At 43.8% G+C, this 25,726-nt stretch overlaps 1 protein-coding gene across 1 annotated transcript; it reads left to right on the top strand.

Moving 5' to 3' along the window:
• The first annotated feature begins 3,766 nt into the window (after positions 1 to 3,766).
• BPNT2 (3'(2'), 5'-bisphosphate nucleotidase 2) lies at positions 3,767 to 19,780 on the top strand. The gene is made up of 5 exons (XM_010993452.3): positions 3,767 to 4,401; positions 10,788 to 10,950; positions 12,004 to 12,099; positions 17,793 to 17,954; positions 18,817 to 19,780. Exons 1-5 carry the CDS (start codon positions 4,015 to 4,017, stop codon positions 19,086 to 19,088), a joined length of 1,080 nt encoding a protein of 359 aa, XP_010991754.3. The 5' UTR covers positions 3,767 to 4,014; the 3' UTR covers positions 19,089 to 19,780.
• Positions 19,781 to 25,726: the final 5,946 nt, after the last annotated feature.

The raw sequence follows: 25,726 nt of genomic DNA, 5'->3' as shown, positions 1-25,726 counted from the left end.
GCAACGTCTGGCAAAATCATATGTGCACTTACCCTCTGACACAACAATTCCAGTTTTAGACATGTATCTTAAAAATACTTGAGGAACACATGAAAAGGTATAGGCAACTGTGCTTTTGTTATTGTTGTTAGAAGACTATTTGTAAAATGCCGGAAACAATCCTAGTTTCCATCCTCAGGGAAAGGGGAGAAGAAATGGTAGTATGTTCACACAGCAGAGCAACAGAGCACGACTGTATGGTCACAGAATGGAGTCGTCCTCAAACGGACGGGGGAGAGCTCGCTGCGGAGTAGCCTCCAAGGTGCAAATGAAAAGGCAGCAGGGAATCACTGTGCTGTCCACCAGGAACTAACACAGCATTGTAAGTGAGCTATACATCAATAAAATAAATAAATAAAATAAAAATCTAAAAGGCAATTTGCACAGCAGTGTGTAGAGTATGTTTCCTTTCATCTGAGAAATGGAATCCATTCTGGCTCATATTTTGAAAAATCAATTTTTAAAAACTAATAAAAACTGTTACTTGTTTGGAGGGAGAGAACAGAGTGATTGAGTCAGAGATAGGACTTCAGCTTCTTACACTGTCCCTTGTTTTATATTTTTGACTTTGGAACCATGTAAATGTAAACAAAAACTTTATTCCAAATGGGGGGGAAAAATCTCTAAATATTGAAAGTCAAAATAAACTGAACAGTATATCAAATGCTTAGTTTAATGTCACAGGGAAAAATGATACGTCACTTTAAAACAGTAATTTGCCTCTAAAGTCCAGCCCTAGTAGGGTAAGTGGGATACATTCTAAGGACGAGAAGAATGGAGAGAAATCTTAAAACCGCGTTCAGTGGTCCTACTGCGATAAGTGTCCAATGGTAAAGTACCCAGGCTCTTCCTGTCTTCCCTTCCTCCAGGCCAAAGACGCTGGCTTTTATCCTCAGGTCTGTTCTTCAGGGATGTTCTTTTCAGTATCACTGGCTAGAACTAGGTTTAAGGCCACATTCTAGCTTTAAAGAAGCCTGGGGCGACAGAGAACAGAGTTACCGCAACTATTTAGATGAATCCTGAGCCATCACATCACATGGGGCTAGACCCACATCTATTCTCTCTCACGAAACCTTAGACTCTTCTAGGAAGGAAGAAAGAGGAAGTGCTGGAGATGGGTAATGCAGAGTTGGCCCCAGGGGGAAAGGCTGAGGGGAAGAGGGTCAGATGAATGCATTCTGAGGGCGTTGAGGGGGCCGCCTGCAGGGCACACACGTACAGCATCCGTGGGCCAAGTCAACCAAATGAAAGATTTTACTTCTAACCTCTGCCACACTTTTTATGAGTTGGATTATAATTATCTCTCCAAACCAGTCTCTGAAGATTCCTTAGTGTCATGTGTGTGCGTGCGCGCACACGTGTGAGTTTGCCCACCTAGATTGGAGAGGTCAGGTGTCTTGCCTAAGATCATACAGCCAGTAAGTGGTGGAGCCTGGGCTCCTACTCAGTCGCCACCAGAGCCAGACTTCAAAGATTCGTTTTACTGACTCTAAGATAAAGACCATCATACCTGGGATCCACTTTGCAACAGCAAACGCTGTGCTTTTCTTTTGTGTCTTTGTTCCCTCTTTTGCCTCAGCCTGAGAAGCACTTTCTGAACATCACAGCTTTGACTGAAGTTGGCCTTAACTGCTCCAGGTAGAACGCAAGCAGAGCATCTTCCCCAGTTCTTTAGGATGCATGCGTCTCCTCCTTTTTGGCCTCAGCCTTGCTGTGACTGATGTAGACAAGTGACTTCACTTTTAAATGCTGCCCTAGTTTTTTTTAGCCAGGTCCATCTCTGCAGGATCTCAGGCCACAAATCCAGCCAGACTGGGGCTTTTTATCACCTGCATGATTTATTCTCATTTGCCCTGTGCCCCTTCAAAAGGAATAGGGGGTCACCCATTTCCCCAGCTATCTGCATTCTAGTTTGACTAGAAGAAAAGTGGTCTTTTCTCCCTTGATGATTTTGTGTTTATTTCTACCTTTACAAGTCTGTGGGGGAGAATGAGCTTGCAGATTGCGCTAGACAGGAGTAGAAGGTATTTCTTGCTTTCTTAAAGTATCCCACCAGGACTGTGTTGTCGGGATGTGCAGTGTCACGGCTGAAATGCAGATGTCAGCTCTGTGCCCTGCTCTGCACAGTCTCCAGAGTCACAACAGCATGACACTCATACTGTTTCTTGACTTGGTTTATGGGTCTCTACTTCCTTCTTCCCTTCCTTCCAAAAAAAAAAAAAATCAGTTTTTAAGGTATAATTTATATATAATAAAATTCATTAATTTTAAGAATTTGACAAACTTATGGTTACCAGTGGTTAAAGGGGGTGGGAAAGGATAAATTGGGAATTTGAAAATTGCACCTCTTAGGGAGTGATGGAAATTTTAGCTGTCTTGATTGTGGTGGTGGTTTCATGGGTATCTATCTACATCTATCAAAATTCAGCCAAGTGTACATCTGAAATATGTGTAGTTTACTATACAGGAGCCATACCACAATAAAGGTGTTTTTTTTTTTTAAAAAGAACTTGATTTGCTGAATTTGGACAAATGTACAGAGTCAGGTAACCACTCCCACAGTCATAGTATGGAACACTTGGGTCACCTCAGGTGTTCCCTCCGGGCTTCTTGCAGTCAACCTCCTCTTCTTAGCCCTGCCCCTGGATGTGAGCAATTAAAAAGAGCATGGCCCTATAAATGCCCCCTAGGGCTTCTGGTTCTTTACAGTAATGGCATTTTGCTGGTCATTTCCTAACTGAGATCCTGGAGAACCAGGAATCATGGAAATCTGTCTACTGTTTGCCCACTTATTCTGAGCCACCAGCTGGACTCATCACTTCCCTTGCCTTGCCCCACGTATATCAAAGATAAGTTTGCTTCATGTTTCCAAAGCTATGTCCCTATGACATCTCATCAGAGGCTGAACGCGAAAGAGAAGCGCATTTAAAACCACATGGAGAACACTCTACCTCTACCTTGCTTCCTGTTACCTTTTGGCTAGATTTTGATAAGGTTTTGTGTCTGAGAAATGCTTATCCTTATTCTATAAACCCACAGGAATAGGAAGAGAAAAGAAGCCTCAGTGAAGAATCCAGGGCTTAGGCAATGGCTGTGTACTTGGAAGTGAAAGTCATTAATCAAGGTAAGTTCTTCACCTGCATAGAGGATGGTTCATTCTGGCAGGTGGAGGTAAAGGTAAAAATCTATACGTACAGAGTTAAATGCGTAAGCGTTTAGACGCGGCTGCCAAAGAATAAAGAGCCAGGAAAAGTCCTCCGTCTCCACCCAACTCCCTCTCTGCCTAGAAGAACCCAGAGAGGCGATTTAAAGTTACAGGTTCTGTCTACACACGTGCCTACAAAAAAAAGCAAACAGATTTCTCTTAAAAAGGCTTGTAACGTATTCCGTTCCTCAACAGTCTGAGTGATGGGAAGTCTACATTGTCACTGTGGCTCTATTTCAGCCATACCCTGTCGCTGACAGGGACATTTAATTTAAATTGCTACAAAGCATTCAGCATCCTTCCGTGCGGGGGAAGCAGCTCCGCCACATCCAGACCAGCGATGGTCTGCAAACCCAAACACCACCAAGAGGACCCACGGCGGCAGCGCGGACCCCCGCCTCCCTGAGAGCCAAGCCGGTAGCCCCGCCCCCAGGTCGCTCCGCCCTGGGAGGAGCCCCGGTCGCCCCGCCCCGCCCGCCCCCCGCGTGACCCGGATACACACCCGCGCTCCCCTTTCACCTCCCGGCCGTTGGCTAACGTGGAAGCGAGACCTGCTGGCCGGCTGGGGAGCCGGGAGCGCGCTGCCCGGGGAGCTGGGCGCGAGGAACGGCGGCGGGGCCTTCTCGGCGCGGCTCGGCCTTTCCCGGGAGGGAGCGATGGGGCGCGCGGGCGCCGGGCAGCGGGCGCCGGTGTAGTCCGCGCGGCGCCTGGCCCGGGAGCGCGGGGAGGCCTGTGCGGGCCGCCGCCCCGAGCGCCCGGCCTGCCGCGCCATGGCCCCCATGGGCATCCGCCTGTCCCCGCTGGGGGTGGCCGTGTTCTGCCTGCTGGGGCTCGGCGTGCTCTACCACCTCTACTCGGGCTTCCTGGCCGGCCGCTTCAGCCTCTTCGGCCTGGCCGGCGAGCCGGGCGGCGGTGTGGCCGGGCCCGCGGCCTCGGCCGACGGGGGCACCGTGGACCTGCGCGAGATGCTGGCCGTGTCGGTGCTGGCGGCCGTGCGCGGCGGCGACGAAGTGCGGCGCGTCCGCGAGAGCAACGTCCTCCACGAGAAGTCCAAGGGGAAGACGCGCGAGGGGGCCGACGACAAGATGACCAGCGGGGACGTGCTGTCCAACCGCAAGATGTTCTACCTGCTCAAGACCGCCTTCCCCAACGTGCAGGTGGGTGCCGCGAGCGCCGGGCCGGGGGCGCTGAGGCTCCGCAGCGTGGGAGCCGGGGTCCCGGCGCCTTGACGCCTCGAACAGCCCCAGATGGTAGGGCTCTGGCTCCCATTTTAAAGATTTGGAGACTGAGACACCCAGGTTTAGGTGCTCAAGGTCATACAAAGAGTTCCGGAAGAGCTGGGTGAGGTTGCCGGTCCTCTGACCCTGGGCGCCTGCCCTTATGGCTCATCCCCTGGTGTGCGTGCCCTCTTGGTACCTGGGATCTGCAGCTCTGGGTCTGAGTGGGCCCTGATACCAAAAAGATGAGAAAGTTAACTTCACTCCCTGCTGCAAGCTTTTTTGTAAAATGAAGGGGTTGAACCAGAACCCTCAAGGCCCTCTTGCCTTCTTTGGTCTAAGTGCTGGAAGGGTCGTGGCTGTGAAATACACTTATCCTGGTGGACCTGCCGGGAGCAGCTGGTGGCCAGGACTGTGAGCAGGCCTGCTGTGGAGCTGGTAGTATTTAGTGCGCGGGGCTTCGGTGGTGTGCTCCGTCCTGGATAACTTAAGCTCCGATCTTCTCAGGACCCTGGTCATGGTGTGTATTTGGGGGGCCCTTCAAGGAAGTGTTGGAAGTATATTTCCCAGCAACTTTATTTCAGCCATCTGTCCCATATTTACTCCGAAGAATAAGAATTGAGGAAGACTTGCTTTTTCCTTGGGTAGGTTTCTAGGGAAATCCATACATTTTGTTATTAATACTATTAAAAGTCATCATTTCAGTGCAGCTGCTGCTGAATGAATAAAGCTTTCTGAAAGGTATTACAATTCCAGAGGAGGAGCTTAACAGAGTGGCAGTACTTTATAAGTGTATGTCCTGACTCACCTAACAGTAGATTTTGGCGACGGGGAAGAAAAATTGTTGCCAGTGGAATTGTATTAATTCGATAAACAGTGAAATGTAAACTGCGGCTTTTTTGGAAGGTATCTGACCTTTTACTGTTGTTCTTGTAAGACTTAAAGTATTGTAGTTGCAGAATTACATGTCTTGTGTAACCCTCTCTCCAGTCTACCCTACTATTGTTTTGGCTTGCTTTCTTTTTCTTTCTTTGTCTCTTTTTTTTCTTACTGTCTTTTTTTTTTTTTTTTTTTCCTTTTTAAAAATTTTTTTGCAGTGGGAAGGAACTTTGGCTCTCATGTCATGAGCTGCTGGATACCAGATGTAATTGGCACGATAATTCTCAAACAAAACAGAACATCTCAGGTTTTTCTTTTGCCCTGCTATGCCTTATCATCACAAATAATACTTCTTTTGCATTTGCATCTAAACATAAGATGTGCTTGTAAAATATCTTTCTCATTTCTCCAAAGCATGTATTTGTCCTTAAGAGTTTGGAAAAACGGGAGTTTCAGAGAAGTTGCTATATGATAATTATAACAGTAATAATAGTAATCATTTATTGACTGTATTTTAGGTGCCCAGATCCTGGCTACAGGGGACTTTCATTAATCCTCACAGCAACTTTAAGAAGTGAATTTTATTCCCCCTTTACAGATGGGAAACCTGAAGCTCATGACACTCCATTCCACAGTTTGTATGAACTACTTCCAAGGAGGCCACTTAAAACAAAATTTATAGTAGAAGCTTAAAAGCAAAAATAGTGAAATATAGCAGCAGAGTTGAATTTTTGCAAAAGGCAAAGACTAGAGGCCAGATGTTGTAGCCATCTAAGTCGAGACTCAGCCCTACATTCTTTCCCTTTGTCTTTCCTCCTCCAACACCCAGAAGTACAGTCTTAAATGTCTGGTGATTTTGAAGCCTCACCTGAAATTTTTTGATAAGGATCTTAAGTCAGATCCCACTCAGTTTACGTCCTGATGGAAAACTGGCACTGAGAAGCCGCAGGTGTGCCTTTCTTTCCCCCGGTTCCCCGGTGCCCCGGTGCCCTGTGCACGTGGAGAGAGGCCTCTTTCTCCCATGACATTCCCGTCTAGAGTCAGAGGCTTGAGCTCTCCTGTCTCATGTTTGCTCAGTAAAAGGATGCTCCAGGTATCACGCTAGAGTACTCAGCTGGGGACAGGCCCTCCCCCCAGGGACATTGGGCAATGTCTGAAGATTTTTGGTTGTCACAGCTGGGGGCAGAATGCCATTGGCATCTAGTAGGTCTAGGGTGGACATGCCATAATGCACAGGACAGTCCCCCATAATGAATTATCTGGCCCTATTTGTCAGTTGGTGCCCAAGCTGGAAACCCCAGCTCTAGAGAAGTGCATGTTATCCTAAGATAACTCAAGTTCAACCTAAGATCTCTGGATTCCCTTTTGTCTTCAGCCTTTCTCGTGTTTGAAATCTTGGGAGCATCCTCAGGGCAGCCTTTCTTCTTTTCCTACACTTTTTCATACCCAGAAATCGCAATGATCGATTTCATTGTGTGAAGATAATAGTAATGACAGCCATTTGTATGACACTGTCTCATTATATCCTTGTGGATAATGATGAAAATGAAGGCTGAAGACAGTTATTTTTGGAGTGAATTGGCAGCCACAGAACAGACAGATTTAGATTTATAGTGTTGATTTAACTTACAAGGAACTCTCTTTTTGAGGGGCTCCTGTCCTGGGCTTGTTACAAGTTCTTGACAGTGATTTATTTGAAGATAAAAGCATGATACTCCAAGCTGGTGGGAGTGTTGGGTCCTGCGCCTTCCTTCATTTCTAGGGTGAAGAGTGAAGCTCCTCTCTCAACAGAAATACTCACTGGAAAAGTTTGAGAAGTGCTAACATAGTGCAAAGAACACCTGGCTTAACGTCTTGTCCAGGCACCAGGCTGGGTGATCCTGACCAGTCACTCAGCTTCTCTGAGCTACAGTTTCTTCTGTAAAATTGAGATAACTAGCAATTTAATAATTAGTGCAGGCATAAGCATTTCAGACAGATAAAAAATAAATTCAAAGGAGCAGGCCTAACAGTAGTACTGTAGTAAATTCAAGTACCCTGATGAATTTGGATAAGATGCACATTGGAGACTTACTGTAGAAGAAATTAGGAAGGGAGACACGGGCTGGATCATATGCTAGTCTCAGAGAAGTTTGGGGCCGATCTTTAGTTCACTCCTGGAGTACTAAAAGAAAGCCAGGTTTCCCTGACTTTTCTTGACACCTGCAATATGCTGTGCTTGGTTTGAGCTTTGGACCTTTGGAGGTGAGTGGGACCAGTTAGGACATTGTTGAAGTAGACTTTGTGAGAGAGGAGGACTCCAGCTCAGGCAGTGGGGAAGCTGTACTCTGCTTGTTTTACTAGCTAACTTTTATTTAGTCCTCAGTGAGTGGCAAGCACTGAATTAAGCTTTTTATTACCATTATTAATTTACTCTTGACAACATAGGAGGTTAAGTACCGTTGCCACCATTTTGCCGATAAATAAATTGAGGCTTGGAGAGGCTAAGTAGTTTGCCAAAGGTTACACAGCTAGAAAATCATCTTGGGCTCACAGAGATTCATTTAATGGCCTAGGAATGATCTCAGGTCTGCCTCATTCTGTGTATAAGGCAGTATAGGAGGTGTAACTAAAGTGTGCTCTTGACTACAGGTTTTCAAAGGTTGGAAGGGCGCAGGGTGTAGACGCTTGGAGAGTGGTTGGGAGGGGTTAGAGCAGTTAGGAGGCTTTCTCAAATGAGAGCTAATACATTTCAATTCATAGAACTTGTTATGGTTGTAGAGAAGATATGTGTAAATAAGAGAGAATTTCTAGGGATGTGTGTCAAAAATGGCTCCTGTTTCTGGCTTTCACAGTTGGTGTTTTTCTGGTGCTGAAGGGCAGCGGAGGATGCCAAGTACAAGAAGGCACATTGTGAGTGCCACCTTAGACTTGCCGAGTTAGAGGTGCCTCAGATATGTCCGAGGGGCTTACTAAGCAGGTAGTTGACTATATGGGTCTGAAGAGACATCTGAGTTGGAAATATAAATGTGTGAGTCGTCAGTGTCGCGACATTAATTGAGCAGTCCAGCTGTGGACAGGATTGCTTAGGGAGAGAGCACAGTGTGAAAGGGGAGATCAGGGCCTGGGACCAAGGATAACAAAAACTGAAAATGATCATTTAGTAAGAATATTAACAGCCAGCTTTTGTTAAGTGCTTCATCTGTGTTAAGCACTGTACGGTTTGTCTTGCCTCTTCTGTTTCATTGATTCACCCAGAGAACCCTATAAGAAGATATGTTTGTCACCTACTTTTAGCAGTAAGGTAACTGCAGCTCAGAAAGATCAAGTGACTAGCCTAGGTGAGTCACATATCCAGAAAGAGGAGGAGCTGGAATCTAACCCAGGCACTCTGGTGATGGATACACACTCTTAATCATGGTTCTGTATGCAGGTCATTGGTAAACTGAGGGTTTGCTTGGTGGCTTGATGGGAAGGAAACAAAATTGAAAATTGAAAAGAGACAGGAGGTAAAGAAATAGAAACATTGAATCAAGACAAGTCTTTCAAGAAATTGTGCTTCTGAGGAGCTTGGCTAGAGTGTTGTGTGGGACTAAGAGAAGGTTCTGTGGATGTTTGTTTCATATGTTTGTGTTAGTGTCTGTGAGCCTCTCGAGCGTGTTTAATTACTTGTAGGGGTATATTGGACAGGTAGTAGTTGACTCTGAAAGTGTAGGGAGAAGACAGCGAGAGAGCAGTGTGTATCCATTTAGAAAACAGTCTTGAATGCCTGCTGAAGGCACAGCGTGAGGCATTATATCCAAAAACTTACTGGGATGTAAGGATTTATGGAGAAAAGCAGTAAACAAAATCTTCTTACGGCATTAACCAAAGCCTATCTGACCCCAAAGTAACTGAACTGTTACAGATAGGATTAGTTGTATTTTAGGGTGTTGATTTCTTACTCTTCAAGTTCCTGGTGAGGACTGAGTCAGATAGGCAGTAGTTGTGCGAGTAGATTGAGTGGAAAGTATCACAGGGAAGAAATGAAACTCCACTGATGAAGAATCATGTTGTCAGTCAGGAAGCATTTATTTAGCACCCACTGTGCCAGGCACTGGTTTGGGCAGTGGGGATAGAACTATAGTAGTGAAGGACACCACCCTTGAACTCACAGAACTTATGTTCTAGTGGGTCAGGATAGATAGTAAACATGTAAACAAGTACGTTGATTTCAGATACTAGTAGGGGTTTTGAAGAAGAGTAAGTAAGACCTTGTGGGAAAAGTGATGGGGGCGGGGCCTCTCCAAGGCGCTGTCACAGGGGCTGAGAACTGGATAAGAGGCAGACAGACCGTCAGGCTGAGATCTGGGGAGTGTGTGACAGGAGAGTACAGGTACAGAGGCCCTGAGGCCAAGGGGTAAGAAGAATACAGGTAAGTCTGGAATGGAGTAAATAAGGGCGAAAATAGAGAAAGAACTGGAAGCAGATCATCTAGGACTTACCTTGTAGATGGTGGTAAGGAGTCTGGGTTTCATTTCTGTGTAATGAGAAACCATTGGAAGGTTTTAAGCATAGGGTGACATGATCTGATTTAGGAAGATGGCAGGTTGCTGGATTGGGAAGGGAAGCTTCATAAAGGCAATAATTGGTCTGTTTTGTTTGTTATATCTCATTACCCAAACAGTTTAGAATGCGCATTTTAAATACAGCTTTGTCAATTACACTTCAGTGAAGCTGAGGGAGAAGGCCAAAATACACCACCAGTGCCACAGCCTTAATTGTTCTAGCATCAAAATGAGTCTTGATTTCTGGTAAGGAAAGTCACCCTGCCATGACTGATAGATAGACAGTTGGATGGATGGATAGATGGATAGATGGATAGATAAATTTTTTCCCCTTTCCCCAAAATGACTTGCTCTGTTCCCAAGAAGGGATTAGGAAAAAAAAATCCTGTAGGGATTTTGATTGGAGTTACTTTAAATCTGTAGTTACAGATGGGAGAATCGACATCTTTATCATTTTTTTAAGTCATATTGTTTTTAAGGCATATTATTTAAGTCCAAGTCCATTGTCACTTTTCTCTTTCTAACTCTCATAGTTATTTGTGTTTGGTTCAGTGTTCCAAAATATAGTCAGTCTGTTTTCACAATTTTAGATCTGTTATTTTTCCTAAATATCATTAAACTTTAAATAGCTTATTTCTTTGATGTTTAGTTTCTCTATATTTCTCTATATTTAGATTCTCTGTCTTGCTTACAAAACATGCCAGGCTTGAATATTAAATTGGAAAGCACCAGAAGTTGATGTAGCTGGAGTTTCTTTTATAATGTATTTTCATTTTGCAATGAAATTCCTTAAAATAAAAATATTAATTTATCTACTTTCAGCTTATGTGATTTTGTCTGAATTGTTTTTGTCTTTTGTGTTTTTTCTAGGCAGTGATATTTTCTTTAAAATTTTTTAACTGTCAACTGTCTTTGGTGCAGATAAATACTGAGGAGCATGTAGATGCAGCTGATCAGGAGGTTATCCTGTGGGACCGTAAGATCCCCGAGGACATCCTGAAGGAAGTGGCCGCTCCTCAGGAAGTGCCAGCAGAGAGTGTCACTGTCTGGATCGACCCGCTTGATGCTACACAGGAATATACGGGTAACTTTAAAGTGAAAATTGATCTCAAACTTCAGATTGCCATTATGTCTCAGAGAACCAGAAGAGGGCGGGTGGTACATACACAGTGGTAAATGTTTTACCATCCTGACACGACTTTTCCAGTTAGGTTTTAAGACAGAGAGCTGGATTAAAGCAGCGCATATGAGACTTCCGGAGTGCGTCGTGTATTCTGTACCGTCCCGCCCCCCGTGTTATGGCTTGCTCCTCCCCGTGGTAGAGGCTCACTGCCTCGCTGGTTCTTTAGCGGAGGGAAGTTTCTAGCAGTCACACAACAAAATGGTTCTTACTGGACACCTGTTTATTGAAGTGTTTGTTTATATATTGAGGTATGTGTTTTTGAGGTATTTATTTACATAGCCAGAATATAATACTCACTTGTGATTTTAGGAATTTATGTTTATTGCATAATTATCTATTCTTGGAATTCAAAATAATGAATCCTGTGCATCCAGAGAGCAAGGAAATAGCAGAACAGAGAATTCCTTCCCCCACCTCCTGCCGCTACTCTTTCTACCCTGTCCCAGCTCCCATTTCGTCTCCGTCGGTCCTCTCCCAGGCCTTGTTTCTTGCCCGGGGATGGGCAATTTCTGTTTCCCTTTGTTCTCCTGGCATGTTTGTAAAAGTTGATTGCTTAGGTAGTCGACCTTCTAGATGGCAAGTTCTCTGAATGTGGGGACTTCTGCTTTTGCACCTTTGTATTCTAGAGCTTAAAGCACTGAATTTGACCCAAAATAGACACTCAGTACGGAATTACTTGACAAACAAGGAGAAGACACTAAATGTGTGTATCTAAGAGTAACTGAAATTAAAAAACAATATGTTGCAGGAACAGATAACAGAAATATGGAATATTGAGAGGTTTGTTTATAAAGTTTTTCTTAGACTGAAATTGGCTTGATACATAACAGTGATAACATTTAGTTAGCACATGCCTTGTGCAGGGACTGTTCTAAGTGCTTGAAACTTGATTTTTAAATTCAACCCTGTAATTATTTTAATAATGATTTTGTTTGTTTGTTTGTTTTCTTATAGAGGATCTTCGAAAGTATGTCACTACTATGGTGTGTGTAGCTGTAAATGGGAAACCTGTGCTAGGAGTAATACATAAGCCATTCTCTGAATATACAGGTGAGAAACCTGCTAGAGCTGGAACAGGTACTGGTATGAGCAGCCATGCTGACAGTCTGAAGGAAATCTTCATAGTTTTAACTGGTAACTCCCATCGAAAACACCAGCTAGGATTCTGGCCCTTTGACTTCATTGTTCTTGTAAGACGATAAGTTCTTGGTGGTGACAGTATCCACTTTGCCAGTATTGAAAGCAGCCCTCATGACCAGGTATAGTGGGTTGAATAATGTCTCCTTCAAATTCACGTACATCCCTGTATTAGTTCCTGGAGCTACCATTAAAAGCCAAACAGTGTGTCTTTAAATAACAGATATATAGTCAGTCACAGTTGTTGGAGGCTAGAAGTCCAACATCAAGGTGTTGGCGGAGCCGTGCTGTCTGAAACCTACAGGGAAGAATCCTTCCTTTTTTTTCCCTTAGCTCCTGGCAGTTTGCCAGCGATCCATGGTATTCCTTGGCTGTAAATACTACACTCCAGTCTCTGCCCCTGTCATCTCATGGCCTTCTCCCTGTGTGTCTGTGTAAAGACACCAGTCATACTGGGTTAAGAGTCCAGCCTACTCCAGCATGACCTCCTCGTACCTAATTATATCTGCTAATGACTAATGGTCCTATTTTCAAATAAAGTCAGATTCTGATGTGCTGGGGGTTAGGACTTCGGCATATCTTTTGGGGGAACACAACTCAACCCATAACAACCCAGAACTTCAGAGTGTGGCCTTCTTTGGAAATAAGGTCTTTGCAGACACAATTAAAGAAGTATTAACATGAGATCATTCCGGATTAGGGAGGGTCCTTAAACCAACGAGAGCTTCCTGTAAGAAACAGAGTACACAGTCACACGAATGTGAGAGGATGTGATGGTGGAGGCAGAGGCTGGAGTGCTGTGTGTGGGCCAGGGAACCCCAAGGACTGCTGGCGGCCTCAGGAAGCTAGGAGGGAGGCACGGATCGGCTTCTCCCTTGGAGCTTCCAGAAGGAACAAACCCTGCCAGCATCGTGATTTTGGACTTGCTGGCCTCCAGCAAGTGAGAAAGGAAGTATTTCTTACTGTAAGCCGCTGCATTTGTGGTGATGTGTTGTGGTGCCCTCGGAAGCTGACACACCAGGCATCCATGTGGTTTTATCATTCACTCCAGCCTTATCCACTGTGTCTCATCGGTGTGGCTGACACTGCATAAAATGCTGTCTGTCAAGTGGGGAGAAATGCAGACAAGGTTAATTTTTTATTACTCTAGATTTATTTGCTTTGCAGAATAACCTTGTACCCACATTCTAGCTGCTCTGAGATAGGCTAAGCGTATGTATGAGTATTTGCTCTGCATTTCAAAACCACATCTACTTTGTGCTATCTGACCTTTTAACTCCTTTTCATAATTCAGGTTGTTTTTTCAGTTGACAGAGGAGTTGCAGAAGCTGTATGCCATTGTCGTGGTAGTGTGCCTTAAGGTTAATCATGTAGTTGCTTGATGGGCGATGGCCCGCTTTCACATATGTCCTTTAATCCTTACTGAATTAGGATGCAGATCAGACTTACTTAAGCTGCTGTGATATATGCACCAGAACACAGGAGGTTGAACGAGACAGTGTACTTCTCTCTTCTCTAACAGCCTATATGTAAGCAGACCAGGGTGGCCAGGGCAGTTCCCTGGTACCAAATTCTCACGAATTGCTGTTCTGCTGTACCAAAATTTGTTGCCCTCGTCTGCATGACTGAGGGCGGCTCCCCGTTCTGTCCCCTCCCCACCAGTGGAGGGGCTGAAAGGGGGTCATGGAGGGCATTTCCACCAAGGGTTGACCTGGAAGTTGCACGCATCACTTCAGCTCACATCCCATTGGTCAAAACGTAGCCAGAACCCAGATGCTAAGGAATTTAAGAAACGTAGTCTTGTATTTTCAGTGGCCAGCCAAGCTCAAATGCAGGGGTTCTGCTGCTCGGGACAGCAGGGACAGTGGATGTTGCGACGTAACTTGGCAGTACCGCTACACCTGATGCAGCTCCTGTTAGTGCCCTGCTTACAGGGAGAACGTGACTCAGGAATCTGATACATGCCCCAAAGTCATCCAGGTACAGCAGAGGCGGTGGCGGCCCCGGCAGTTTTGTGCAGGTGCTGTATCACCCCGCTTTCATAACAATGACTCCGTGGTTCCTACCACTTCTACCCTGGGTACCAACTTGCAATATGCTTATCTCGTTTGAACCTTTTGATAACTCTGTGTGACAAAGACAAATATCTCATTTCAGCCTCAAAATAACCCTGGAAAGAATATAAACTAGGAATTACAGTGACTTTCTTTTAATGAAAAAGAGAAAACAGGCAGGTAAAGGTTAAAGTACAGGGCTTGAGTCTTGAAGTCCTCTCTCCTTTTGACAGTGTCCTTCATGCCTGTTTTTGTCAGGGAAGACTGCCTTTAGCTGCATATAAAATAAATCTGGCTACAGTGGTTAAACAAGTAAGGGCTTTATTTTTCTCTCTAGTAAGACGGCGAAAGGGTGGGGCGATTCAGTGGCTTTATGATACTATTAAATACCTGACTCCTCTTTTTGCTTTTTTTCTTAGAAGGTGGCATTTTGTTTGCATGCTTACAAAGATGGGTGCTTCTGGTTACCATGGCTTGATTTTAGGCAGGAAGAAAGGGGGAAGAAGAGGAACAAAAGATCTTAGATATTCTTTGTGTCAGGAAAGAGTAACTGGAAGCCTTCTGCTTCATGGCACCGTCCAGATGTCACGTGGCACACTTAGCTGCATAGCGAGCCTGCGGCTCTGAAGAGAATGAGAGCTGGGGTAAAGACAATGCAGAGGAAACTGGTATCAGAGAGGCAGACAGAGTCCCATTCTTTAGGCCCTGATCTCCACATCTGTTCATGTTGGAGGGAAGAATGGGTATAATAAAGTGCCCGTTGTTAAAACCTTTGTTCCGTAAGAACTTGAATTTCCCCCCATAGACTTACTTCCTTGAAAATAAAGAAGCCAGAAGTCTCTAACTTAGGAACTTTGGTGTGCTCCAAAAATGTCAGTATGTTAGTAATAAAATGCCCTGGACTTCAGTGACGCAGCTGACCTGCCCAGTGTGCGGAACGTAAGGTGCTTGCTGGTCGGCAGACACTCCGAAGAGTCAGTACATCCTTAATTAGATGTGGGTCGACCCTCCCTTCCCGGGTCCAAGGTTGGTTTGGCTTGTGCCCTCTTTTGGGACTGTTGTTTTCAGATCCAAACTGCATATTGGTGTTGGCAGAGTACAGACTGTCAAGTATTGTTTGTTTACCAGAATTTAGCGTCACTCGACTAGAATGGGCTAGGTATTACTGTTGGCAGCAGTTAGAAAAAAGCAGATCAGAATTCTATCAGACTTAATTAGAATTAATTCATCAGTGAACGTCTTCAGAGCAAGAGATACTTGAATAGTATATCTTTTAGTGAAGTAGTGCGTGAACGTAGAAGTAAATGTAGTGTGTCCACTCAGTGGAGATATGTAGCTATTAAAGTTGCTATAATGTCTGAAGTCTTTCTAACAAAGTACAAGCACTTTTTATTTTCTACTGGACTTTTTTTTTAATGTGTCTTATAGATAAAAATAAACACATTCTGTTGTTCTTTTAGCTTATCACAATTATCTCACCATCATCATCATTTATGTTTATTTAAGCACCTATTGTATTTTTTAAAGTGTTTGAAATAATTTTGTCCATATAAATGTTATGACTGAATTTATTGAGTTTATATGGCATGAAATGTGTTTTTTTAAATACTAAATTAGCAATTCTTACCTCAACTTACTCTGGCACTCTTCTGTCGAGGTGTGCTTCCTTTATTCTCTTAGACAATACTGACCTCTAGAGATACAACATGGTAAATTCACTTCTTAATAAAACTTTTTTGATCATTTCTAAAAAGAATTTTAAAGGGTTTTTTTGTTTCTCATTTCTTATTTTACTTTTATTATGAATACTTTTTAGATATAATGAATTTTCATATACTCCCTCTAGATTTAACAGATGACAACATTTCTGCATGTTTGCTTTGATCTGTTTGCTTGTTTATTCACTTGCCTGTGGGCTCTAAAGGAAACCACAAGGATCGTGGCACTTACCCCTGCGTGCTTCAGTGTGCGTCTCTAAGAGGACAAGGACGGTGCTATTAATGTCGTCATAAATGGACAGTTTCCCATAATTGATCCAATATTCACGTTTCTTTTCTTTTCTGTGTAAGTAGCTTGGTCTTTCTGCCTGGAAGTCCAGAGAACCTTACCTGTAGAGTCTCCTGGTGGAGAGGCAGAAGTCTACATATTATGTCTCAGTGTGGACATTTAGGGCCTCTTAATTTGAAGGACATTTTCTTAAATCATAATTTTAAAGATTAGTTCTGTTTCATCATTTTGTTTCCTGTTTCTGGACTCCTAATGTGTGTATGTTGACTCTTCTTCCACTGGCTTCCATGTGGGTCACTTTTACTCTGGTCCCTTTTGTTCATGTGTTTCATTTATTTTTTGCTTTTCTCACTGCTTTCTGTGCTTTTGGACAACTGTTGTAGGTAGGGGTGTTTGTGTGTGTTCTCCTTGGTGCTGTGTGTGGTTTTTGGAAAGTAGTGTGAGAAGAGTCTGAGAGACTGTTGTCCACTTGGGGAACTCAGAAACCCAGACTCTGTTATAACAGTTTTAAAAAATTTTTTTCTGAAGCCAGGAGTAAGTGAAAATGCAGCTGCCTTCATGGCTAGCCCCGTGGACTGTATTTTATCCCATGGGGAGTGACTACTGGAACAGCAGTCTAATTGGAGTAATTCCAAGTCCGTTTGTTTTCGTGTGTAGTTTGGTCGTCAGTAAAGAGAACTTCTAAACCAAGAAGAACATTGCAAGCCATCTCTGGGACCTCCTCACCTTCTAAAGAGTTTCTCTTCTGTTTTGAAATCTGGTACTTTTTATACTTTCCGATACAGTAGGTTTGTAAACCGAACTCCCTTACCTCTTTAACTGTTTCATGTTTATAAAGCTCCTTAGGAGTTTGAGCCAATTTGCCAGTAATTGAAACCGTGAATATTTCAGAAGAAGAAGTATAGAAGAAAACTAGGTTTAAATTTTGAATTATGCAGAGTAATCAGTCGTGCTCATGTCCTGGTTGCCGCGGGTTGGGCTGCGCGGGAGGCGGACCCTGGGGCGGGGGTTGGCGTGCAGGACGCTTACTGGGTTACTAGAGAGCGCCTCTGGGTGTTTGTTTTGGAGGGAGGAGGTAGTGAGGTTTGTTTGTTTGTTTATTGGAGGGGATGGAACCCAGGACCTTGTGCATGCTAAGCATGCGCTCTGCCACTGAGCTGTAGGCCAGTGCTCTTGGGACTGGATTCGTGGACGGGAGGGAAGGCGGAGGGAGCAGCTGAGTGGCAGTGCGGTCCCCGTGCAGACTCGGAGCTCCCCTGCAGGGCGCGCTGGAGCTGGGGGTTCTTAAGCCAAGTGTTTAACGGGCAACTGTTTGTGGCCGGACAGGACTGCGCACCCTTTTTTCAGTTTTGCCTTAATATGTGCCTATAAAATCAATACGCATACTACTCCTGTGTGCAGGAGAACACGCAGCTGTGCTTTCTGCTTTGGAGAAACACGCAAGTCATTCTTTGGAAAAGGATTTTTTTCAGTCACTCTTGGTACTTTTAAGTTCTAGTTTTAAGAGCTTCAGTGCCTTTACTGGCTGTTGTATTTGCTTTCCAGCTTGGGCGATGGTAGATGGTGGGTCAAATGTGAAAGCACGCACTTCTTACAACGAGAAGACCCCGAGGATCGTCGTGTCTCGCTCGCATTCTGGCATGGTGAAACAGGTGGCTTCTCAGACTTTCGGAAACCAGACCACAATCATCCCGGCTGGCGGTGCTGGTGCGTTGCCCCTCCCCTGGGGTGCCTGTCCAGTGTCCCCGGCATGGCCAGGGCTGGGTCAGGAAGCGGCTTTGGGTGCCCCTTGCTTGGGAAGAAAGTGAGACTGGACCGTGGGCTTTCAAGGCAAGCGTGGCCTCCTACTTGGCCGTCTCCAGAGTGGGATTCCAGTCCCAGGGCCTGCTTGGTAGAAACAGCCTCACAGTGGTGATTTCTGTTCCTCTGATACTACAGAAGCCATTCCTGCGTTGATGGCTGGAATATAGATATATATGATCTGCTTTCAAAGTAACTGTACTGCATCAGGTCGGTTAGGACAGGTGAGATCCAAAATTCCCAGAACGAGCAGGATAAACTAGATTTTAGACCTGGTTTCTTCTGGGTTTGTTTTGTATAATTTATTTATTTTTTATATTCTGCCTCTTTATAAAAAGGACTTAAGGTAGCATTATTTTGTGCTCTCTTTTTTTGGATCCAGCCTTCATAGACGCTCGAGGAAGCCTGTGGGTGTTTAGCTTCAGTATCGTGTTCCATAGGAAACGACTCACACTGAATGTGTCATCCCACGGAAAGCAGCCACAGAGTAGATTTAAATTCGAAAAATTATAGACGAGCATTTGTTTATACTTGAGAATAGCTTAGTAAGTTACTTTTAAGTATTTTTTTGCTCATTTGGGTTTAATATCTATATTATTACTTTTTTTTAAAAAAGTATTTTTAAATAATTTTAGACTTAGCAATTGCAAAGATAGTACAGAGAGCTCCTGCATACCCTGTGCTGTTGTTTTAACAATGTACTAAAAGCAGTACGCTCCTTTCTTTAAATCTTTCAAACTGCAACCTAAATTCTGTGCTTGTCTTGTAGGTTATAAAGTTTTAGCACTCCTGGATGTGCCTGACAAGAGTCAAGAGAAGGCTGATCTGTATATCCATGTGACATATATCAAAAAGTGGGACATATGTGCTGGCAATGCCATCTTAAAAGCCCTTGGGGGGCATATGACCACCCTGAATGGGGAGGAGATCAGCTACACCGGCTCCGACGGCATTGAAGGGGGGCTCCTTGCCAGCATCAGGATGAACCACCAGGCCCTGGTCAGAAAACTCCCAGACCTGGAGAAGACAGGACATAAATGAGCAAAGCTGACTGCCGCTCGCAGCTCCTGCAGGGCCGGCCGGTCAGCCTGACACGCTGGAGGCTTCGGAGCATCAGTGCAGACTCTGCATGGTTAAGGCCACCCCAAACTTCTTACAGTATTTATGAAGCATCAGAGACGTCCTTCCCCTGCGAGGGATGCAGGATCAGGCGAAATGGGTCGCTTCGTGTCTCAAGTATTGTCTTTATTTTTGAGACTATTTTCGTACAATTGTCATACACAACGCGCATATATATATATATTTGTGAATTAAAAAGTATAGCTGAGTCAACATTGTTGTGAGTCACCATTTTCACACAACATCATGAATCTTCACTATTTGTTAGTACTTTCATATAGAATTGGGCTGAAGAAAGGATTGATTTTATGTAGATGTTTGATATTACTTTACAATGATTTCTCATTAAAAATAAAAATATTGGGGGTTTTTACCCCTAATTCAGATGGAAAGCACAAGAAGCTACACGTTCATTAATATGCAACAAATGCTCTACTTACCTGTTACTGAATACTTCTTATGGATTAAAATAGAGAAAAACTTAAATTGCTTTTCTTTCTTGGAAATTTTAATAACAGGTTCACCAGCTAGTAGAGAATATAGATACACGATGGTTGCATTGTAATTGTAATTTCTGTGTGTGTTCTGTTTTTATAAAGGAAAGTGTGTCTGTACCCACGGCCTCACCGTTTCTGCCATCTCGCTGACGACTCATTTGCCCCAAGGACTGCATGGTTCCATCCTCTCCCTCTATGTTTAGTCTTTAACTTGTAAGGTTTGGGTTACGGTTTCAGGGTTAGCATTAAATTTTGGTAATTTTCTCATTAGGGATAAAATATGCTGTAAGGCATTATAAAAATGTAAATGATTCTATTATTAACTGAAAGTTACTTGACATTACATGAATTGAGCTAGCTTCCATTTTTTTTCAAAAGCTTTGTTTTAGTGCTTTTAAAAAAAATTGCTGGGTTTGTATATAGAGATTCTCTCCTCAAGAATGAGTTATAGTTGTTTTTGCCATGGTTGCTTTTACCATTAATAAATGGGTCTAACCTAACCAAACTTTCAAAGTAGTGACTTTTGAGATACTTTATATTTTCCCTTCAAATTAAAAAAATGAAGGTTGAAGTTACTTTTTGATTATTTTTTCCTGTTCAAGTGTGCGGAATCTGGCAGGAAGCAAGGTTGTGCCATGTTCACTGTGTCACTGTAATTGGAACCTTGCCTTGTGAGCTTCCATTGGGACGTCTGATGTCTCTCATTGTGACATCTGGAAACTTCATGTGAACAACAGCATTATTTCGTACGACTTTGCTCTTCTTGTATTCCATAACACACCGATAAGGAGAGGGATTTCTTACGGTTTCATGGTTTCTTTTCTATTCTTTTTTCTCTGAAGTTTTTAACCCTCTGTTAAATTTCCATTTATTTTCCTATTTCGGAAGTAAAACTGACCAAAGAATGAGCGTTCCCCGCGCTGGTGGAGTGTGCATCTAGCTTCAGGTTTGCATGTTCCACTGCCCAGAGGCCTTTACTCCTCCCTGGAGAATTGGGTGTCGTGTGATGCACACATCCCAACTCAATCTCTAGCAGCTGGTCCCAAGTCTGGGAGGGCAGTGGCCTCAGCAGGTAGGGTTTTGCTCATGAAGATTCAAAGTTTTGGTAGTTGGGATATTGGATATTTAAACAGGACTTAGGAATTATGGTCAGGATATTAGGGACTTCATCTTTTTACTTTGCAGTAAGATGGCGAAATCCTTTTTCTCAGGAGAGACAGCAGAGGCACATGCTGACCCCAGAGTCGTGTGTGTAAGCATTTGTTCTCATGGTAATGTGTCAAACTTACTTAGGGAATGGGGCTGGCGTATTAAGAAATAGGACCAGTTCGTGTTAGCAAGCGTGATTGCTTTGGTTTTGGTTTTAATTTCGTTAATCCACACGTAGATAATGACTTTGTGAAGGGCTTGTGTTGCGTGGAAAAATTGAGATCTTGGCTGACAGTTAAATGCATTATTTTTATAATTTGCTAGGTATAGTATAGTACTAATGATTTTTAAGTGCTTTTATAGAAAGTTCATTTAAAAGAAACTTTGTTTCTAAAAGTCAATATAGAGAACTAATATAAGTACGAAGAACAGTGTTTATATTTATTTATGTAAGACACTATTGTGCCAGAGCACGCCAGTGAAACAGCGTCATGAGTAAGTGAGACGTGTATCTCCCAGAATTACCTAAATAAAATTATTTCTCAAATGGTTACTCTTAGTGACCCTCCCCGTCCCAAATCTTGGTCTCCTTTTCCCTCATCTTTGCCTTACTTAGAGGACAGTTTCCCCATAAGACTGATTTTTCCGCATCACATTTACCAACGTCAGCACCCTCAGGACACATCGGCTGTCCCCTTGCTCGGCCCGCCTCTGCCTTGTCCCCAGCCTGTCAGTCACATTCCCCTTGTCCTGCTCCTCTTTCCTCCCCCGAATTCTCTCATAGACCTTCTTGTCCACGATGGGCTGCTGACATTTTGGTTAGAACTGAGTCTCTGGTATACAGGGCTGTGGAGCCCTCCTTGACCCCTGCTTCTCAAAGACCCTCCAAAAGGAAAGGAAAATCACCTTCAAAACCAGACAGCTTTGCATTGTCCAGTATATCCCACCACGTCTGTCTTCTACAAAGCATTTCTTCTGACCCACCCTTCAAAGAATGAAAATGTGGAAAAGACAGAGAGCTGGCTGGATCAGCCCGCTCTTCCCGTCAGCTCCCTCGCTTGTACCCCTGTGTCAGGCGGGGTTAGAAGGGCCCACAAGGGGGTCAGAGTTGTCTTTTATTCAGTGGTTTCCTCTCCTCAATTTTAGTGTCAGGTGTTTTTTTTTTTTTTTTCTTGATTTTAAATCAATACTGAAATGAATTATTTGGCTGTATGATGAAGCAACAAGCGTTTTGGTTTCTGTGTTTTGAGTAATAATTGTGCAGACTCTTCCCGTTGGCTAGTTGCTCCCTTTGAATACTGTGCAGACTGAAGTCAGGGACAGTGGCGAAGAAGAGGACGGGGAGGAAGGAAGACAGCCCAGGGCAGGGTGGCCAAGGGAGGGAGCAAAGCAAGCCTGGCCCCTCTGGTCAGCGGGCACTGCCCTGTCCCGGATGTTTCATTTGAAGGTTGGTTTTGCCAGGGCTTGGAAGGTGACCGCGATCTCTCACGGCCCGAACATAAGTAAAGGAAGCTGGGGTGCCGCCCCTGTTCCTCAGCAGAGGAGATCCCAGCTTGCCTCTCCTTGGTGCCAGCTTGAAAGAGGCCCTACGGGGCAGGTTTAAAACGGGAGCTGTTTGGGATCTAGCTGCAACGACTTTCCTTGGCTGTGTGCTGACTGGCCCTGGTTAGAAGTGATGAGGTTTCATCTCAGATCTTGGTTGAATTTAAGACTTACTTAATTATTTCAGCATATACCTAAAAAAAAGACTGCCTTGTACCTGTTGTGTGAAACACATCTGTGTTTTCATTTTTGTCCTAAAAAAAGTTGTGCCTTAATGATAGGGCATTGTATGTTAATAAGGAAAAAGGTTTTTTTTAATAGATGGGGAAGACAGGAACTTTTTGCCATTAAAATTTATGTTATTTTAATGTTTTTAATATTAGAGTTAGGGGAAATTCATTAAAAAATTAATAAAAAGTTATTTTTGCATAATCTAGCATTTTCAACTAAAGTACATTTTTATAAGAACTGGCATCTTGGTGTATGTAAGGTCTGAAATGATACTTCATCCTTTGGTTTTTAATTTAAATTAATAAGACCATGATAGATTTCTTGTTTTTTTTTAATTTTACTTTTAAACCATTTCAGTGTGCTATTATGTCTGTTCGAGTGCTCTGAGTCACTTTGATTTTAAAATATGGCTATTTATTTGTGGTACCATATCAGGAATTTCTTACTGTTAAGAAACTACTGTATGAACGTGATGTATCAAACCAGAACAGTTCCCAGACGTGGGAGGGTTCGGGTTAGCAGCTGCTAAGAGGTCGCGAAGAGCTGAACTTTGTACTTTCAAGAGCAGGTTTTGGTTTTATGAGGTGCTTGTCATGTAAGTTGTTTATTTTTGTTCCATCACAGCCTGGCAGGTGTTTGCATTCCAATCTACCACTGATAAAGGCTTACAGGGGAGCTTCTTTTTAAAAAATTGCTTTTAAAGTTGGCTGATGAATTCATTCTGTGGGAAAACAAGGTTTATAAATATTAGTTTTTCTTTGAGATAGCATAAGTCAAACTCTCATAGGTTAAGGATGATGAATAATATTAAAACTTACACATTGTGTTTGTAAGAGTTCCCTGAAGTATTAAATTCAGGTAATTTGAATAAATTGCAAAAGCAGAAACTGTGATGATTGGTTAGCAGTATGTTGTGTCTAAGTTCTATTATACACGTAGTAAACTATTCAGACTTGCTCATCCTGTACTTTTTTAAACAGGAAATACAGTGTACCAAGTCATCATTAGACCAGCCAGCCTACGAAGACTGCCTCTCTCTTCCCAAATTATCTCTTCCAAGCCCCCTTCATCAGTGAAGGTGGAAATGTTTATAGACTTTAACTAATGTGTAAAATACGGACTTCAGTTTCCGTTGGACCCTCCCACTCACCACTGGCAGCAGCCAAAGCTAGCTTTGTAGTCTAAGGAGACCATTCTACCATGATGAACTGTGGTGCAGCCAATGGGTGGTTTTGTTTTGGTTTTCCCCCATTCGATGGTTTTACTTAAGCTACTAAATAGATACACACAAGGGGCTGAGTTTACACTAAAACAATGAAACGGTGTTTCATCTGTGTGTCCCTGCCTCCTCAAACGTGTTTTTTGTTCGTTTGTTTTTGTCATTCTCACTTCCTTGTCGATCTCTTTCTTATAATGGGCTAACGATGGGAGGGACTGAAATAAGGCTCGGTACCTTTGAATTCTCCTCCCCTCGCACAGGGAAAGCTGAAGGAACTAGACCACCTCCCGTTGCCAAGACACGCTCGGGCTCTAGGGTTTTCTCTACTCCGTGTGCCGTCCCCCGCCTCACCCACACCACCAAGTTAAAGAGGCTCCCAGCTTCCACCTCTACTGAGAAGTAAAGGGAACTCCTCCGTCCATGTTTTTAGAGCAGTTTTTGCTGCCTCACCTACAGCACTCTCCCACGTGTGCTGATGTGACCTTGCTGAGGACAGGGACTGCGTCCTCGTGATCGCTGTGTTTCCACCTCAACCCCGGCAGCCAGCCCAGCGTCTGGAACAAATCAGGTGTTGCATGTCTTGTCGAACTAAATGGAATGAAGGGTCTCTACGCGCATCAGCGTCTCTGTGCCTGTTGCGTAAGCTGCTTGTTTGCTTTGTTTCCTCTGCAAATATTCACGATTATCACCCCACACACCCTAGATTATTTTTTAAAGTTTTGCTTTCTTTCCTTCAGATACTCCCCCCACGGCCAGGTAGCTCTAGGAAATGTGGTTGCCTCCAATGAAGTGATTATCCCGAACTCTGCCCGTGGATATACCTTGCCAAACTGAAATTTGAATTTTCTGAATAAATTGGTCACGTCTGAAAGATGGTGTGCTGCGTCTTCTGTGTTTCCTCTCTTGTTTCAACTCGTAAAATATACATAACAAATTTACCATTTCAACCATTTTTAAGAGTACAATTGCATGCATGCATTTATATTCACAGTGTTGTGCAGCTGTCACCCCTGTCCATCTGAAACCTGTTCACCCCAAACAGAAACTGTACTCATCCAACAGTCACTCCCCAGTCCCCCTCCTGGTAACAACCATCCTGCTTTCTGTCTCTGAACACATCCACTTTTAAACTCTTAATTTCATGGGGCCCTGTCTTCTCTCACCATTTATACCAAGCATCACCTGCTTGAGCATGGGTGTACATGACAAACAGCTCTAACAAAACTGTCACTTGAATGCTTTATCAGATTTTTTTAAAGTAACTAAGACGGGAGATAGGAAAAGAGCGAAAGAAGAAAAGACAAGAACAAAGTTGTAGAAAGGCAGTAAGGAGAGCCCGATGAGGAGGGTGTCCGGGGCGTCTGTTTCCCTGAAGGCTTGTGGATGATGAGGAGATGCTATGAACCTGCTTTGCAATGTTAGTTTTCGATCTGGTTTCCTCTGCGGCGAACAAAGCAGGCGTCGGGAGGGTGGCCCTTTCCACCACTGGCGAACTGCCTGTCTCACTGCTGGTAGCTGTTTTGTGTTGTATTGTTTTAATTTCTTTAGCTGCACTTTTAAAAGACAAATCAACACTTTTAAAATGCTTTTTTTTTTTTTTTGGAAAGTATGATTTTTCTCTGAAAAACATGATTTTTTCCTGAAATTTTGCTTGTTATATTTCCTGAGGATTTCTTGAAAAAGTGTTTGTCAGATTTGCAGGTCAGCATTTCACAACCGACAAAGCTGGGCGCAGAGACGGCGGGGCCGAGGAGGTGTCTGGGCTTGCTCTCCGCCTGGCGGGCCCTGTCCCCCCGCGAATTTCCCGGTGGCGGCTGTTGTGGAATCCTCTGCCGCTTCCTCCACGCCCAGCTGGTCTCTCTAGGCTGCAGCTATACATAGGAGGCAGAAAATACCTGTTTGACTACTGACAGAAGCAGATA

This window comes from Camelus dromedarius, chromosome 30 (assembly GCF_036321535.1).
Source record: "Camelus dromedarius isolate mCamDro1 chromosome 30, mCamDro1.pat, whole genome shotgun sequence".
Taxonomy (NCBI): domain Eukaryota; kingdom Metazoa; phylum Chordata; class Mammalia; order Artiodactyla; family Camelidae; genus Camelus; species Camelus dromedarius.
The sequence above is the reverse complement of the archived record's forward strand: the minus strand, read 5'-3'. Positions and strand labels throughout refer to the sequence as shown.

What these genes read in the sequence shown, in the direction of transcription:
- BPNT2 (XM_010993452.3), top strand. Translation starts at nt 4,015, where the DNA reads ATGGCCCCCATGGGCATCCGCCTGTCCCCGCTGGGGGTGGCCGTGTTC. An exon ending in CCGCCTTCCCCAACGTGCAG is followed by an intron (nt 4,402 to 10,787) that starts GTGGGTGCCGCG and finishes TCTTTGGTGCAG; the next exon opens with ATAAATACTGAGGAGCATGT. An exon ending in CATCCCGGCTGGCGGTGCTG is followed by an intron (nt 17,955 to 18,816) that starts GTGCGTTGCCCC and finishes CTTGTCTTGTAG; the next exon opens with GTTATAAAGTTTTAGCACTC.